The 20105-nt window shown below is 33.2% G+C and overlaps 1 protein-coding gene and 1 long non-coding RNA gene across 2 annotated transcripts in view; one reads left to right on the forward strand and one right to left on the reverse strand.

Moving 5' to 3' along the window:
* The window catches only part of LOC136030344 (uncharacterized), a 99445-nt gene extending 83459 nt beyond the window's left edge, over positions 1 to 15986 (forward strand). The window contains exons 9-10 of the mRNA XM_065709263.1: positions 2772 to 2923; positions 15366 to 15986. Coding sequence (XP_065565335.1) covers positions 2772 to 2923; positions 15366 to 15719 — 506 coding nt within the window. The 3' untranslated portion in view covers positions 15720 to 15986. The remainder of the gene's footprint in view (positions 1 to 2771; positions 2924 to 15365) is intronic.
* Positions 1 to 20105, reverse strand: part of LOC136030348 (uncharacterized) — a 361960-nt gene that overhangs the window by 258734 nt on the left and 83121 nt on the right. The gene's annotated exons all lie outside the window — the stretch shown is intronic.

Raw genomic sequence — 20105 nt, forward strand, 5'->3', positions numbered from 1 at the left:
CACACACATACACACACATACACACACATACACACACATACACACACATACACACACATACACACACATACACACACATACACACACATACACACACATACACACACATACACACACATACACACACATACACACACATACACACACATACACACACATACACACACATACACACACATACACACACATACACACACATACACACACATACACACACATACACACACATACACACACATACACACACATACACACACATACACACACATACACACACATACACACACATACACACACATACACACACATACACACACATACACACACATACACACACATACACACACATACACACACATACACACACATACACACACATACACACACATACACACACATACACACACATACACACACATACACACACATACACACACATACACACACATACACACACATACACACACATACACACACATACACACACATACACACACATACACACACATACACACACATACACACACATACACACACATACACACACATACACACACATACACACACATACACACACATACACACACATACACACACATACACACACATACACACACATACACACACATACACACACATACACACACATACACACACATACACACACATACACACACATACACACACATACACACACATACACACACATACACACACATACACACATATACACATACACACATACACACCTACACACCTACACACCTACACACCTACACACCTACACACCTACACACCTACACACATACACACATACACACATACACACATACACACATACACACATACACACATACACACATACACACATACACACGAACACACACACATACACATACTGAAATTGGTTACTAGGGGCTGGGCCCTAGTAACCACTTTCTGGAATAACCTGGACCTTCTGGAATATGGACTAATCCACTTTCTTCGAAAAATGTGGTCTGAATACGGATTGTTTTCCCATGGACAATCATATGTTGCATGTTCAAGAGTCGGTAAACCTGACAATCTATTTGTATGCACAGACAATGGGACAGCGAAGAATATTGTATATTCGCAAGTTGTACTTAGTTAAAAACATATGTATATATATCTATATTCACAGGTGGGACACAGGGACACAACTACAATGGCGCGTAACGACTTAGGTGCGCAGGGGGGCTTGGGGGGCGCGAAGCGCCCCCACCAACTAGGTGTTGGTGTGGCGCTAAGCGCCACACCAACTGCTAGTTCTTTATACTTTGTTTTACGTTGATATTGGTAGATGATGCAACCGATTTTAGGATAAGTGGTAGAAATAGTTCTATATCGAATCTGAGTTCCATTCCTCTCTAGCTCTTCTGCCTATTGATAAACAGTATTTCATGTTTGTAAATGGAAAGCATAGACTTTTCAAGATTTTAGATCCATTGACACGATATCGCCGAGTATCGATATTTGTAATATCGAATCGAATGGTGTTTAGATTATATACGTCAAGTACTGTTGAATTAGAAAACGCTTCATTATTTAAAAGTGCTCGAGGAAAAAACTTATGCCATTACAGCGGCTATTGGAGGCTATAGCCTTGAAGGGAACGTAAATATATTCCAATTTATTTTATTCAGCTTGCTAGTAGGCAAGATAAGGCATATTAAGACCGCTTTAAAATTATCCATCTACCAGATTTATCACTTTAACTCTGTGTCACTTTAATTATTAGTTCGGGCATGGGTACGTTGAGAAACCTGAGATGATTTCGACTTCCTTTGAGCAAAATATATCTGATTGGCTATATAGGTATTATATCTGCTTAGGCTACATGAGCTATGTGCCAATATGCCTAAAATCTTGATTGACATGAGAATATACATAAGAATTATAAAGCTTATGTTGGTCGCGAACTCGCATATCTCCAATTACACAAAATGTAAAAAAAAAATACGTGGAAAGTTGAAATCTTGTTACGAAAAATTAAAGCGTGGGACGGTTGTGATGTATTTTGTTCCTATTCAAAGATGACTTTTTATTTCATGACCGCTTCACAATCTCATTTTTTGTCTCTAAAATTTCAATTTTTTCTTGTGGCAGTAACATTTTGTTTCTGGCGTTTTCAAATAAAAGCTTTGTTTAGATTTTTTTTTTTTTTTGGTTTTGGTATTCGATTAAACTTCTGATCAATTTGCGCCTTGATGCCTTATACTAACGATTCATAACCACATCCAACCAATTATTATAACGATAATCTTAAATATAAATTTTATCCAACGATTCTCGCTTGCAACATTTCATCACAAGACCACACCTACATCTCCTTCGAAACAACCAGTGGCCATATAATTGGTTGTAAACAGGTATATTAACCTTGGAGACCATCTTCAACCTTAGACAGGATAATAATATATGATTTATTCATGATGAAATACATATACAATAATACAAAATACTATTCCCCCAAAGACACTTTTGCCTGAAGAGAAGGGGGAAGACACGCGATTCACTAGCTCAAAGAAAAAAGATAACTTACTCAGTCACAGAGAGAAGAGCAATAAAAGAAAAAAAATACTCCTGAATAGAAGAAATTAAAGTAAATCGGTTTGAAGCCATTAGAATTTGCGATATGGCGTGGTATACTTTCTTCATTGCAGAGCATCTGAACGGCTCTTCCTTACATGTTCTTATTTTGTCGTTAAACTTTTATTTTTGTGCTGCAGTCTTTTATTCTTCTTTTTAAGGAGTTCCGCTATTTGTGCCCGTGCCTTCTGTGCTTACACCAGATGATGATTACGATGATGATTTCTACGATGATCTAACCACTCAACCCGTCAAAGCAAACGTAGAAATCAAGCAAGACACACCTGAACAAAAAGGCTTATCTATAACCAAGGTAATTCTCCACGTAAGACACGCGTGTCCTTTTTACAATGTCAAGTATTTGGCCTTGACTTTTGACAAGGAAGAATTTTTCAGTAACTGGAAGCGTGTAGAATCTTGCAAAAAAAAAAAACTATATCAAACGAACAGGGATACATGTTTGTGTTCTATATTACAGTTAGATTCATCTGACAGTCATCGTTTATTATATTTTTTTTGGAAATGGGATACGACGTAAAATGTCTTTTTTTTTCTAACTCATAGAACTCCAGAACTTTCCAGAACAGGATTAGTTGTTGGATGTTACTTTCTTGCTTTTTTTCAGCCAGAAACTATTTAATCTTGCTCAAACAGCTAAATATTAGACTTGTAAATACAAATACTAATATTTCAGTCAACACTACCGGTAAAGAACTAAGTAAGGAGCAACTCGGCCCAATAGTAACCGAAACTATAAAAAAGGGAATTTGTATAACCATAAATATATTAACAGAATTGGCCCTTTATGCTGCCTCCATATATATAAAATTCGTTAAGTTTGATGCTGCCCATCGAAAGCTACGAGCCTGAGAAATTTTACCGTAGTTTTGAAAGGGTGGAAACACCTACCAAAATTGTAATGATCTTAATGAAAATCGAATGTAGCATATCAAAGAGCACAGAAGAGGTTTCAAGTTCCTATCTACAAAAATGTGGAATTTTGTATTTTTCTAGAAGAAAGATCACGGATGCGCGTTTATTTAATTTTTCCAGGGGCGTTCGTACTGGACTAATGGTCTTAGAACACAGGGCAAGGGCTCATTGGACCGAAATCAGAAGTCCTAGTATCTTTCTTAAGTGATCAAAAGGACTGGAGTGTCCTTCCACGCCCCTTTTTCTTCAAAGACATCCGATCAAAATTCGGAGATAGTCATTTGACTTGCCGTAGTTGAAAGGTCAAATAACTGTGCATTTGGGGATGACATAATTCGACATAGCCTCTGGAGAACTGGCTGTAATTTACGCAATTTGCCAAGAATACAAATTTAGCATTTATTATTGGGAAATACACGAACATTTTCTTTTGTGGGAGTGGGGGAATTTCCTACAGGGGAGGAAGATTTGTCGTAGCTATAATTTTTCCCAGGGAAAATTTTTACACAGCGGGGGAGGGAAGGGGGATTCCTGGCATTATTTGAAAGGTCAGAAATTAAATTAAAAATGTTTTTTTTTCAACTGAAAGTAAGGAGCAACATTAAAACCTTATACGAACCGAAATTATTCCGTACACGAGAAGGGCTGCCCCTTCATCAACCCTCGCTCTTTACTATAGAGTTTGTATTTTGTCATAATTCTTCAAGAAAGAGTGTTCACACTTGTTGAATTTGAATCAGAAGTATTCTTAAAGAATTTTAAGATCTTAGCGTAAAGACGAAGGACTGAGGAAGGGGCAGCCTCTCTCTTATATGAGATAATTTTGTATTCTTTTTAGGTTTAAATGTGGTTCCTTACTTTCAGCCGAAAAAACTTGTTTTTTTAAAAATTGAATTGAGAATAAAGGGACTGCTTATTAATTCTCTTTGAACGGTGAAAACCCCGAAAATCCATACTAGATTTCTCCGTTGCCTTAAATGTTTCTTGTCCAATTTTTTCTCCCTTTTTCAGAATAGAATTAGATACTGCATGTTGCTTTTTTTTATACTTTTTTCGTCAAGAAATTACTAAATTTTGCTAAAAATGATTAATATTAGCTTTTTAAAAACATGTGCTAGACTGTTAATCAAACCTGCTGGTTTTGGTTGGCTGGAAATGATTAGCTACCAAAAACGCCCTTTTTTGAAGACTCAAGAGCCTGTTTGCTTTTTCATGTTTCTTTTCAATTTTTTCTCCATTTTTCAGAATCGAATTAGTTATTGAACGTGTTTTTTTTTCAGCCATTAATTATTTAATTTACTCAAACTACTATCCAAGGTTTATAAAAATGTATATTGGAATTATAGTCAAATCTAAGGTATTGGTGTTTATTTTCCTAGAAATGATTAACGGCCAAAAAACTTGCTGGTTTTTGAAGAATGAAGAACCTGTTTGATGTTTAATGTTTCTGGTCGATCTTCTCTCTATTTTTTAGAATCGAATTAATTATTAATTTTTTTTCCTTTTTTTAGCCATCAACTATTTAATTCTTATTCAAGCTGCTAAATCTAAGGTTTACAAAAATCGATACTGGAATTTTAGTCAAACCTGTCGGAGTAACGATATTGTTCCTGGAAATGATTAACTGCCAAAAAACATCCTGTTTTGAAGACTCAAGGACTGGTTGTTTTTTCTCATTGAACGGTGAAAACATGCAAAAATGATGCTAGATTCCTTTATTGCATATAAATGTTTCCCAATTCCTTCTCCCTTTTTCAGGACGTTTTCTTCGTTATTGAATGCTGCTTTTTATTCTTTTTTTCATTCAGAAATTGCCAAGGCCCGTTAAACAAAAAAAATTACCAGAAAGCAATTCAAATAAAATAAGAACCGAAAAAGAAGAAAAAAAACGAAAGGGTGTTAAATTATCCGACCTTAGATACCTAAACTGTACAAAACACACAAAATCTCCGCACGAACACATTGCCAGACTGTTCCAAACGCTTAGGCTGTTTTTGGCTGTTTTGAACTATCTGAATCTCCTGACGTAGATATCTGAATGTGCGCTTATTCGATTTCTTTGTTGTTTTTCGTTTTAATTATTATATTAAAAGGTATTCCTGTATTATTCAGAACACACTTGAGAAGTGAAGTTAGGTTAATCCTAATGAAATATATCAAAATATGATAAAAATATAATACTTTAGTTTATATAATAACATAATTGGGGCTGTATATATATATATATATATATATATATATATATATATATATATATATATATATATATATATATATATATATATATATATATCTATATATATAAAAATAAGTTGTCTGTGTGTGGATCTGTGGATGGATCAGGTGACGTCATGTTTGTTCGCATATGACGTCTGAATTATTTCACACTAATACAAAAGAAGAAAAAAACTAAAAAAGGTAAAAACTACAAAAAAAACTAAAAAGAAAAAAAAACTAAAAAAGCTAAAAAACTAGAAAAAACTAAAAAAAGGTAAAAATCTAATAACTAAAAAAAACTGAAAAAAATAAAAAAAGGCAAAAACTACAAAAAAAATAAAAACTAATAAAAAAACTAAAAAAGCTAAAAAACTAAAAAAAACTAAAAAAAGGTAAAAAACTAAAAAAAACTAAAAACTAAAAAAGAAAAAAACTAAAAACAAGGAAAAAACTGAAAAATAAAAGAGAAAAAGAAAACTAAAAAAATATGAATAAATATATATAAAAATAAGTTGTTTGTGGGTCATGTCTGTCTGTCTGTCTGTCGAGTGACGTCGTGTTTGTCCGCATATGACGTCTGAATTATTTCACACTAATACAAAAGAAGAAAAAAAACTAAAAAAGGTAAAAACTACAAAAAAAACTAAAAAGAAAAAAAACTAAAAAAGCTAAAAAACTAAAAAAACTAAAAAAAGGTAAAAAACTAAAAACTAAAAAAAACTGAAAAAACTAAAAAAAGGCAAAAACTAAAAAAAAAACTAAAAACTAATAAAAAAAACTAAAAAAGCTAAAAAACTAAAAAAAACTAAAAAAACTAAAAAAAGGTAAAAAACAAAAAAAAACTAAAAACTAAAAAAGAAAAAACTAAAAAAAAGGAAAAAACTGAAAAATAAGAGAAAAAGAAAACTAAAAAAATATTAATAAATATAAAAAATATAAATATAAATATAATATAAATTAGCAATCAACAAAGCACCGAGACACAAATGACGACCGGGACACAGGGAGTATAAATGACGACCAGGACATAAGTAAAAAAAAAAACTAAAAAAACTAAAAAAATGGTAAAAACTACAAAAAAACTAAAAACTAATAAAAAAACTAAAAAATCTAAAAATCTAAATAAACTAAAAAAGAAAAAAAAGAAAAAAGGAAAAAAATAAAGGAGAAAAACAAAACTAAAAAACGAATGTATATACAGACCGGGACACCGGGATACAAATGACGACCGGGACACAGGGAATATAAATGACGACCGGGACACAGGGACGCAACTACAATGGGGACGCCGGGGGGCACAGGGGGATATAAATGACGACCGGGACACCGGGACCCAAGGAATATAAATGACGCCCGGGACACTCAAAGAGAAATCACAGACTGGAACACCGGGACACAAATGACGACCGGGACACAGGGAATATAAATGACGACCGGGACACAGGGACATAACTACAAAGGGGACGCCGGGGTGCACAGGGGGATATATAAATGACGATGGCGACTCAGGGAATGGTCGATTAGCAATCACCATCAACAAAGCTCAAGGGCAATCATTAGAATCATGAGGTATAGATCTGAATACGGATTGTTTTCCCATGGACCATTATATGTTGCATGTTCAAGAGTCGGTAAACCTGACAATCTATTTATATGCACATATATATAAAAATAAGTTGTCTGTGTGTGGATCTGTGGATGGATCAGGTGACGTCATGTTTGTTCGCATATGACGTCTGAATTATTTCACACTAATACAAAAGAAGAAAAAAACTAAAAAAGGTAAAAACTACAAAAAAAACTAAAAAGAAAAAAAAACTAAAAAAGCTAAAAAACTAAAAAAAACTAAAAAAAGGTAAAAATCTAATAACTAAAAAAAAACTGAAAAAAATAAAAAAAGGCAAAAACTACAAAAAAAATAAAAACTAATAAAAAAACTAAAAAAGCTAAAAAACTAAAAAAAAACTAAAAAAAGGTAAAAAACTAAAAAAAAACTAAAAACTAAAAAAGAAAAAAACTAAAAACAAGGAAAAAACTGAAAAATAAAAGAGAAAAAGAAAACTAAAAAAATATGAATAAATATATATAAAAATAAGTTGTTTGTGGGTTATGTCTGTCTGTCTGTCTGTCGAGTGACGTCGTGTTTGTCCGCATATGACGTCTGAATTATTTCACACTAATACAAAAGAAGAAAAAAAACTAAAAAAGGTAAAAACTACAAAAAAAACTAAAAAGAAAAAAAACTAAAAAAGCTAAAAAACTAAAAAAAACTAAAAAAAGGTAAAAAACTAAAAACTAAAAAAAACTGAAAAAACTAAAAAAAGGCAAAAACTAAAAAAAAACTAAAAACTAATAAAAAAACTAAAAAAGCTAAAAAACTAAAAAAACTAAAAAAACTAAAAAAAGGTAAAAAACAAAAAAAAACTAAAAACTAAAAAAGAAAAAACTAAAAAAAAGGAAAAAACAGAAAAATAAGAGAAAAAGAAAACTAAAAAAATATTAATAAATATAAAAAATATAAATATAAATATAATATAAATTAGCAATCAACAAAGCACCGAGACACAAATGACGACCGGGACACAGGGAGTATAAATGACGACCAGGACATAAGTAAAAAAAAAAACTAAAAAAACTAAAAAAATGGTAAAAACTACAAAAAAACTAAAAACTAATAAAAAAACTAAAAAATCTAAAAATCTAAATAAACTAAAAAAGAAAAAAAAGAAAAAAGGAAAAAAATAAAGGAGAAAAACAAAACTAAAAAACGAATGTATATACAGACCGGGACACCGGGATACAAATGACGACCGGGACACAGGGAATATAAATGACGACCAGGACACAGGGACACAACTACAATGGGGACGCCGGGGGGCACAGGGGGATATAAATGACGACCGGGACACCGGGACACAAGGAATATAAATGACGCCCGGGACACTCAAAGAGAAATCACAGACTGGAACACCGGGACACAAATGACGACCGGGACACAGGGAATATAAATGACGACCGGGACACAGGGACATAACTACAAAGGGGACGCCGGGGTGCACAGGGGGATATATAAATGACGATGGCGACTCAGGGAATGGTCGATTAGCAATCACCATCAACAAAGCTCAAGGGCAATCATTAGAATCATGAGGTATAGATCTGAATACGGATTGTTTTCCCATGGACCATTATATGTTGCATGTTCAAGAGTCGGTAAACCTGACAATCTATTTATATGCACAGACAATGGGACAGCAAAGAATGTTGTATATTCGCAAGTTTTACGTAGTTAAAAACATATATATATATATATATATATATATATATATATATATATATATATATATATATATATATATATATATATATATATATATATATATATATATATATCTATATTCACAGGTGGGACATAGGGACACAACTACAATGGCGCGTAACGACTTACGCGCGCGGGGGGGCTTGGGGGGGCGCGAAGCGCCCCCACCAACTAGGTGTTCATTGATCGTATATTCAGAAAACTTCTTGAGTGTGTTCTGAATAATAGAGGAGTACCAATTAAAATTTAGAATAAAGTCGTGGTGATGCAATATATAAGATTTCTCTCTTTGAATAACAAAATTCAGAAAATTAAGGCTAGACTCCTCCTTGACATTAAATAGTTTCATTGATCGTTTTTTTTTCTATTTATCAGAACAGAATTAATTATTTCTGTTTTTGTTTTTTTTACTCGCATATATATTACTTAATTTTGTTTAAACTGCTAAATCTTAGGTTTATATAAATAAAAAAATTTTTTAATCAAATCTGTCAGGGTAATGTTCATTTTAGGGAAATGATATACTGCCCAGAAATATGCTATTTTTGGAAAACACAAGGGTCAGTCTTTTTTTTTTCTCTCTGAATGATAGAAACCAAAGAAATATGCTAGGTTTTTCAACTGTACTGACTATTTTTAGCATAATCTACTTTCATCCTTTTTCAGTAATGATCAGTTCCAAGAGTAAAAAATGAGTTTTAACAGGCACAAAGACAGATACCCAAAATTTTTGTGAAAGAAAAAGATTTCGTAACCATTCGTTTTCTAGGAAGAATCTCATTCGTGATATTTAGTTTTCTATTTTTATTATGTTCCAGCCACAGATAGTGCAGTTTTATTAACGTTGGTGAAAAATCAAATCCCGTTTTGGTAAATAATGATATTTTATTTAAACCCTCTATACATAAGAAAAATGCAGTAATATGAGTTTGAAAATAAAAACAGAAATTTAGGTTTTCAAGAAACAAATACAAAATTGTACTTAAATCTGATATTTTGGTATTTAATTTTCTGGAAATGAAATACTGCTGAATATTTAATTTTTTTTTTTTTTAATTCCAAGACGTGTTTGTTATTTGTCTATGGACGATGGAAACCAGAGAATTTGATGATTGAATTCTCAAGTTGGAAAATTGATCTTGAATTCTTTCTTTTAGAGAGCGTTATTTATTTTTTTACGTTATTTATTTATTTATTCTATATTGCTCAAAAATCCAACTTATACTGTTATATCTTAGATTTAGAGTAATATGCCTTTTACCGTTGGACTAGCATATTACTGGCACTAACATGTCCGCATTTTAATCATTGATAAATTGGCAATTTTTTTGGAGAGGGGGTTGAGTGGCTATCGGTATTTGGTTCCCTGAGAACAACTATTTTATGGCAATTGACGCTAAACTTTTCCATTGTATCTGGATTTATAAGCGCAGTAAAGCTTGTATGCAAATTTTAAATATCAATAGGTAATAGAAAAAAGACTTGGAAATACGGATCAACAGATCTTCTATTCTTAAAATATCTCGCTTGGAATACATAAAAATATACTTTGCTTCGAAAAACAAGTCTTTACAAAACATTTATTTTAGATACTTCACAGAACATACCTACTTTTGAATTTCGCTTAATTTTAGCCTCTTTTATCTTTTGATTCAAGTTATGCTAAAAAATTGAAAATTTCCTATGGTTCGAACATTATAATAGTCGTGGAAAAAAAACAAGAAAACTTTCTGGAAATTTCGAACATTCACTGGACTTCTCAGAAAAATTGGCAGCTAATGGAAAAAAAAAAAGGAAATGCCTCGACAGCCTGTTCTTCGTAATAGTCCCATGATCTAGGTCATTATTTTCTTGTATTGGCCTGCCAATTAACTCAACCTCTAATTTAATAGGCTCCTAGTATTCTGGCATTAGTTCTGTGGTCCATAGCCGAGTTTGTTTTCTTGGCAACAAATTGAAATGCTTTATCTTCAATAATTTTCATGTTGTTTAGAAGGAAAAGAATGTTTGACAGATCTTGTCAGTTTTTTGGTGTTTAAATTGTCAATTTAACTTGATTTAAATTTTATACGGTTTCAAGAATTCCGCTGGCTGATTTTTGTTAGTATTGTTAACCGAGGGAATAATCTTTTTGTTTCACTTTTACCTTATATTTAGTATATCTTATTGCCGTTTTTCTACTCAAATGTCTGAACGTTCTTCTTAGAGCTTATCTGCAATTTCTAGTCCAATGGTCGCATGGTAAATTTAAAGCTCATCGATTTAGCAGTTTTCGTAAATTTGACTCGAATACTGTTTGTGAAACCTATGAATTGGTCTTGTTTCGTAAACGATATTTAAGTTTATCCTTAAAACGTTGCCGAATAGATGTCAATAATATTCCTAGTGTAGGGGTTGCTCTGACGATACCCTATTTTTTAAAGTGGGCGGGAGTTTGCTTATATATTTCTCGGATTTTGCTTCCGATTATTTAATACAACCTAATATAATTTCAAATAATACTTGATATAAGTCACTAAAATACTGCCAATACTATACTTTTTTTCAAGACAGTTTAAACCTATTTTTCTTAGTTTTAATACAGTTTGAATTAATTTAACTGAGTGACTTTTTTTCAAACACATCTTTCATAAACGATATCCATGCTAGGTTTTCACAAATTACCGAATTGCTGTCAGTAGTATTGCAAGTGTTGGGGTTGCTTTGACGATCCTCTACTATTTAATGAGCGAGAGTTTGCTGTTCATTCGTTTTTTGTACTTTTTATTCAGAACACTTAAAGTACATATTTCTTAATTTCATTGCAAAATTAGTTAATAGTAATTGACATTTAATCTAATTCTAATTACATCTGTCCTAACGGAACGGGACTTAGGTTGTTAATCATTGTCTCCATTTAGGCTCTGAAGATATTTTGAATCTCTTTTTTTAATCCCATCTACACTCCTCTCAGTGACGAAAACTTGAAAATTACCCATCATCTAGAAAGGACAAAAGACTTAGGAAAATACACGGAGCTATACATACACCTTGGATTCGCCGTTCCAATCATCTTAATATGAGATCGATGTAGAGTTCGAATAAATACGGGGCGCCAAGATCGCCGTCCCCTATTGCCTTTTCAAGATTCAGTTATCTACTTGTGTAACCATTAATATTCTACCACTGTCGTGGGTCTCTTGTATAAACTTTCATACCATTTCGCAAATTGCCGATCGAAGCCAAAAATTTCCTTCATTAGAGTCCACAGTATCACTCTTTTAACTGATTCGTATGCTTTGACCTCATCCATACACAATAAAAAACAGTTATGAAAAATACATTGTTTTTTCCCAGATCTTCATCCCTACGCATCAACAAGTCATGCAAGAGGTTTATTATGTGCTGGGCCTTCTTTCCTCAAATACTACCAAACTGATATCCTCCTAGGATCCCATGTATCATTTTTTTTTCGTTCTGTAATTACTATTTGAAACCGAAATGTGCCTCCAGTTTCGTGATTCCATGTTATTGTCTCCTTTAAAAAGGAGAGATATCATCCCCACATCATCCTCTGGATAAACCTTGTTCAACACAGTTTCTCACCACTATAGTAACAAGGTCACCAATTTCCGAGAAGAATTCCTTATAAAGTTTGTATGTCCATCAACACTAGGTAACTTGCCATCTTTCGTTCATTTTATCATTTTTTCAACTTCCAAGGCTTAGTTTTTTTCAGGCTTTTCTCCGATCGTATCAACGCTGTACTTTCCTAGTTGGTTTAAACTCTGCGAAGAAATCCATTTTGCAATCTTGTACTTGTCGTGGCAATCTCTAAATTTGCTCATAAAAATCTTCCACTAATTGTTTTTTCTCTTCTTCATTTTCAACAATTTTCCCTTGCTTATTTCTTAATCTCCTAAAAGTAGAATAGTTAAGGCTCAGGGTGTTTTTTCACAGTTAAAAAAAAAGTTTGGAAAAATAGAAAGATAAGTCTCCAAACCAAGATTAGAATATTGGAAGCTACAGTGATGACAGTGATCAAATATGGCTCTGAAGCAAGGTTACTCCGAAAAGCTGATGAAAATATACTAGATGTTTTCCAGAGAAATTGCCTACGGATTGTCCGACTGACTGACCGTATTTCAAACAGTAGGTTGTACGAAAAGTGTGGTTCAATCCCGCTTTCTAGGGCTATACTGAAAGAAAGGTTGAGATGGCTAGAACACGTTCTACGGATGAAGGATGACAGATTACCGAAGATTTTCCTTTTTGGCCAACCGTCTGGGGCTACACGGAAAGCAGGTCGTCCTTGTCTGGGTTGGGAGGATGTCATAAATAAAGATTTAAAGGAAATGGGAACTTCCTGGGAGGGTGTAAAGAGGGGGGCTTTAAATAGATTAGGTTGGAGGAGGAGCGTGCGTAGCTGTGTTGGCCTCAGGCGGCTTGGTATTGCAGTGAGTTATTAGTAGTAGTAGTAGTAGTAATTATGTTATTTCTCTTTGGCTTTTGCCTTCATTTTTGCCTTGTCGATATCTGCTTTCAGGGCTTAATACTTTGAAGAGATACCTTTAGTGTTTCTAAGTTTTCCTCATTGATTCTTTCTCCCAGTTTTCGAAATGATCTTTTACTTTTTGCTTCAAAATGTTCCAATATTTTCGGTCTCTGTTTGTTCTCTAGGATCTTGCATCCAAATTCCAATAATAGCTCTAAGTTTTTCTTCTAGGGGTTCTTTAGTGACGAAGGATTCAGTTTCCAGTAGCAATAATTCCCATATCCAATAAAAAAGCAGTGTATTCAAAAAAGATACGAGTTCGTTCTGAACCCCTTCCACTTTCGTTAATATGGTTTGTTTCACGTATGCCTGGTCTGTTCGACTTGATCCCCGACTATCCGTTCGGGTAAATCTGGATGCTTTCTCAAAATGGGCCCACATGTCTTTCAAAATTCAAGCACTTATCACTGTCATTAAACCGTCAATAATTCTTTATTTTGTTACTTTACCGTTCTTTCCTAAGCCATCTAAAATTACTCAATTAAAATGACCCAACATTACTCAATTTTTTGCACAAAGGAACCTTGGTGATTTTTCCTTGACAGTGGGATTGCTGGAATAAAATACTGGGGAATATACTCATATTCGCAACTTGGAATTATTATTAAATTTTTTCTTACAGAAGTAAAGAACAAAATTTGAACTTGAAATACCAAAAATTATTGTGTCTCAGTGTATGCAACATATATCTATAAAACTAGTGCTTAACAGAAAACGCTACGCAAAAAAACAGGATTTTTATCGAAATTCAAAAAAAAACTGATTTGTTCTGCTATAGTATGGAGAATCTCAATTCATGACACAAATCTCTGAAGTTAAATACCTTTCACACTACGCACGTAATTTGCTATGCTAAGTCGGTAAGTTACGTTAAATTAAACGTAACCTTTCACACTTAAACTGTAAACAATTAAGTATAACTTAGTTTTCTGCAGAAGTGCGATATAAAGTTGTTCTGAAAAAATTTTACTTTCCAGATAGGATAGTTCTGTTTTGGCAGTGTGTACAACACGAGAAAAAAAGTATGATTTTTTTTCAGGAAAACTACTAGAAATTTTACAAACTTCACTGAAACTTTTGCGCCCCGTTTCACGATTACCCTACCCAGAGAAATTTCGTGTTTGAATCTCTTACTTGTTTGGAGCTGCAATCTGCTGATCACGAAAAAAACAGATGCGAAAATAGTAGCCTTGCTCCGCAACGCCCACCGAATTGCTGGAATAAATTTAGAAAAATAATTTGCGAGGCAGCAAAAGATATCTTAGGGAGGAAAGTTAGAAAAGTATATAGAAATATTAGTGAAAACTCCTTAACCTTAGTAGAAGAGACAGGGGCCTTGTACAAAAAGTCTCTGGGTGATAGACCTTACACTGGAAGATGGAGCCAGGCGGTACAACAGTAAGATATTGCATTGGCATGCTGATAAATTGAGAGGAAGTCATTTTGGACTTGTAGAACGATGCTTCAATTAGCGATAAGTAAAAGTGCTCTGGCGAAATGTGTAGATCAATTTAATTAAGGCTGGACCAATTAGAACAATAAGGCTAAACCAAGCATTGACGCTGAAAAGGACAGTGACAAAGCTGTAGGAAATGATACAGAAAAGAGCGAAATTTGTTTGATAATCTAGATTTTATTTCCTTTTGTTTCATCAATTTTGCAGCATCGTTTGATTTTGTTACTTTTGCATTTTAGTTTTTCTAATTTACTTATTTTAATTTTGCAATTTATTTTTTATTTCTTTTTTGGCAGAATCGTGCTCGCATAAACGTTAAGCGTCGGCCCATGAGTAGAAAAAGCCGCATTGAAGCAGCCCGGAAATCTGCGATATTCAGTGATCTTGACCCACAACTACAAGAAGAAAAAGATGGAGATACAAAAAGTCAGGAAATATTGTCTGAAGAGGCTGGACCAAGCATTGACACTGAAAAGGAATCAGAAGCTATAACTGATGACGGCACCTGTGATAGTAAAAATCTAGAGTTAAAGGAGGCTCAGAGTGATGATAGTGATGAAGATCTTTTTAAGACACCCTTAAAGGCAACGACCCCTCAGAGTCAGGTAGATTCTGACGACGAATCTGATGGCTCAGATTTGTTTGAGTAAATTGTGCCATAACCTAATCATACTATTGCAATTTTGTTTTTTGTTTTGTTTTTTATTATTTGTTATTATTACTTTGTTTGTTTAATACGGGGACGAGTAGCGTTAATGTAACATTAATTGATAAGTGTTATCTAAGCATTAATTTTTAATGTAATTTTAAACAATAATCGGCATTTAAGAAATAGATATTAATTATTTTTGGCGGGTGTCAAATCTGTTAATCTAATTTTGTTTACTATTTTTCTAAATATATTGTAAAATGGTGAAGTTTTTTTTAGCCATAATTGTTCCAATGCTATAAATATTATTTAAGATCTATATCACATATCAAAATATTGGAAATAAGCCTACCCAGAAACTTCTTATGGAAGAAGAATTTTAATCGTAATATTTTTTGTAGTCTTTCGATACAAGGACTCCAATAAGAATAATGCCTGTTCTTGTTTTAAACAAAATTCGAATTTGGTTGGTTCATTAACCAAAATCAACTGTAGAATTTTTTTTTGGATATTTCTATTTTCCTTTGGTTGGCAATTGGGCAATGCAAAGGGTCGTATAGACGTGTTGATAAAAGTATAAAATGCCATCGATAATAAGAGAAAGACATACACTGAGGCGAAAACTTGTTGTAGTTCGCTTGGCCACAGAAAATTGAGAGTTTTTTTTTCAACTTTGATATACAGCTTACCTCCTTAAACTAAGATATTATTTTGATGGCCTTAATTTGTTCTTATCGAATTTTGTTCACAAGATGTTTGGGAGCTTCTGTTATTTTCCAAAATGTATAACATCATCAGCTTTTCTCATAGAAATAAGTGCAGTATATGATGTAAAAATTATTATTACAATATTTGGGACCCCCTCCCCCCCAAAAAAGTCTTTGTCTGGCAAAATAATCTTCAATAAAAGTGTAAAAATTTAAGAACTATACTACAAAGAATGAGATATTTAATTTAAAATAGTTATTTAATTAAAAATTGAATAACTAAGTTCATTGGCTACTTAGGTAAGAATTGAATTACACGAAATTAAGGAAGTATCAATTTAGCAATTGTCTGTAACAAGTGACTCCAATTAAAGATGATGCCCGAAAAAAAGGCCCAGGAAATCTTTTCAAAATGCCTTCCCATTAAAATACTAATAATATAAATTTATTGCTCACAAAAAGCAAAATTCAATGTGGAGTAAAAAAAAAGGAAAGAAAAGAAAGCCAAAAAAAAGACTTCAAACACTATAACCAAGATAATTAATTAATGGGAAAAATGCAAAATAGGGTCATACACATTTATTTGAAAGCCTAGTAACACTAAGTTTAAATAGTTAAGTTAAATAATTATTTAATGAAGAATCAACTATTTTAAAATATGTTGTGTAATGTAACACGCTACGAGTTGCAGAACCAAATTTAGAACATAAATGGATAGGTGTATGGATCAAACCAGGACTATAAATCGATGAACGTACTGGTTATCAAAACACACTCGCTTGTGCAGGGCCTGTTGGTATACTTACAGTATTCTAGAAATTTAATTTCCATTAAAGAATGTGGTCAATCAACTGGGGAAAAAAATCCAACAAGATTACTAACAATCAATATAGGATCCTTGGGTTGTCCTCCAATTGAATTCAGGTTGTATTCTGTAATGCAGAAATCTCGGATCTGGAGGAAAAAAAAAATTATTTTGAAAAAGCTCAACATTCTGAAGGGAGGAAGGGATGGAATTCGTATAGTAGGAAAAATATAAACAATACAAAGACTGAAGATTTGTCCAGAGGCATTTCTGGTGGTTCAATATTAGAGAAGAGGAAAGAGGGCGTCAGAACAGAGACGTATGGTAATTGCATCTAGATATTATAAATTTACATGGAAAAAATTGCAACATTATAGAATTTTCGGACTCATTAGAAAAGAAATATTGAAAAAGATAAAGTATCTAATTTTTATTTAGCTTTAATTTAAAAAAAAAAAAAAAAAAAAAAAAAAAAAAAAAAAACACCTAACCTACATTTCAGGATAAGAAAAAATCTTCTGGAATGGTCTTTAGTTGAAACGCCCATTTCCCGACCTATGCGCCATGGATGGCCCTGCAGGATCAATATCCTATTTCTGGTGGTGTTGCCGCAATCCCCGAAGAAACAACCAAGATAAGGAATAGGTCCAGGCACTTTTGTAGAAGAAAGAAAGAGAGATAAAAAGGAACAAATTAAATATACTATATGTATTTTCATGCATAGGGGGACAGGTTTTAGCAACCTGGGGATTATTCGGGTTGGAAAGCTATATAAGAATGAGTTAGAAGGGCTAAAAGTTCCCTTTTCTGAAAAAGTTTCAACAGCTTCGGCAATTTTTCTAATGCTGCAATGTTCTTTCCTAATCCTGGTATTGGGTCTATTAATTGTTAGAGTGACACTTAAAGGCTATGTTTAACCTTTTCGGACTTCTGAATAATTAAGAAAAGCTGTTTGCATAGCCGCTCTCAAAAAGGGGACAACCGGAGCTGCGCATGTCCCAATCAAACTTTCTTACTCCTGATTGATATTGGTCTACGTCTCCTCCCTCTGAGAACAGCTCAGCAACAGTTTTTAGGCAAGGGAGTGTCAAGTATGGAAATTTTAGGCATGATCACTAGCCGTTACAGTGATGATATGTTTTTGCAGTGACAATTTAATCTGTGTTTGAAGCCACGTTGCTTACATACCTCATGCCAATGCCCACCTTTCCTTTCAAATTTTGTTTACAAGTGTTGCCTTATCGTTTCCCCTATATTTTGAATTTAAAAAAAAACAAAAAGCTCCAAAACCTAACACCAAAGAACAAGAAGGTCCATAGAATTTCCTTGTGTTTTCGGATAATATGGTGTAGAAGTTAGAAGTGTTTTTTTTTTCGTTATTTTCAATAGTCTCTTACCATTTTATTCTTGATTTCTCTGTTGCCAGAAATCAAGGAAAAACTCCCTTTTTATGGAAAAGAGTGCACCAACTGTTTTTTTTTTAAACTAGATAGTTGTTTTCTTGTTGACGACATTCCTTGTTTTGATTTTTTTTTTGTTTTTGTGACTTATAATAAAGATATAGCCGTATATAACGCCTAAATCTTCTTCGTCTAATTAGTTCACTGTATATGTGACTATAAGGCAAAAAAAAGATAAGGGTATAAGAATGTATCTAGGAGGAGAAAATAAACCAATCTATTGCCTCAGGGAAAAGATGAGATAATAAAAATAAGAGACGGCAACCTAAAAGCTTAGACAGAGCAAAGGCTAGAAAAGAGAGAAACAAATGCATTTCTAAGACTAGCAAAGAAGACAAGAAAAAAGAAACAAACAGGATAATTTGGCTGGTGTAAAACAATATCTCTTTAAAGGGGATGAAAACCAGCAACAGAAACAGGGAGAAACCAAAAGAGTGGAAAACGCACAATGAGAGAAGCTAAAAACCAGAAACCTAAATAAGATTAAAGTGTAAAATAAAACAGATCAAATATACAGTCTTTACTCCTGAAGAAGTTCAGTTAGTGACAACTTATACGATTTGAGTTTATTCTGTCATACCCCGAGTTTTTTTGTGTCTTTTTGTGACTTTGAGGACTATTGCAACCTCAAGTTAGGGGAATCTCGGGTAACATATAACAACTTTTGTTAATTATATTTTTCTTATAAAACTCATGTGTCTTCATTTATAACTTTAGTTCAATTCTAGACTTCATCACGAAAACTCGAACGTAGAGACAAACTGTGAAGCATTAAATAACAAGTTAGTTGTGGCTGCTTAAAATTAAAATTTCCTTAAAAATATTATAATTTCAGTTCCTTGTCTTGGATTTACTATGCCCAGGGCATTAAGAATGAACTGTTAATCATACCTTTGATTTACCGTTGCCAAGATACCCTTTGTAATTGAGACCAGCCTTCCTTTTCCAAGTGTCACCCAAATTTCACTTTAGTGAACCATGTGGCATTTGAGGACGGCCTTATCTAGCCTAGTTAAATAAAAAAAAAAACTATAAGATTTATCTTTTATGAGTCCTTAAACAGCTCTCTATTATGCTATCTACAATAGCAACGACGAAAATTAAGAGGACATATCACTGCTGCCCATGTAAAAAAAAAGTGATGTTTTCTTGTTGTTCAATGAGTATCGTGCAATTTTCCAGTATAAGGTTTCAACAATGGTAATTTAAAGGGTGTACTTTTTGATTTGCCAAGACGTCATTTTCAAATCAAATGCAACCAACGATGCGATGCATGGGGCTGCTGGAGTAGTGCGTACTGTGTAATTCTCCATCATAGGAGACAAGCTTTTGTCTCCCATGATGGGTGCGGGAGTTAAAGGAAGCAGACGTATTTGCAGTACTGTCGTCTGCTCCAACTCATTGCTGACAGCCTT

The sequence above is a fragment of the Artemia franciscana genome, chromosome 8 (genome assembly GCF_032884065.1).
Source record: "Artemia franciscana chromosome 8, ASM3288406v1, whole genome shotgun sequence".
Classification (NCBI taxonomy): domain Eukaryota; kingdom Metazoa; phylum Arthropoda; class Branchiopoda; order Anostraca; family Artemiidae; genus Artemia; species Artemia franciscana.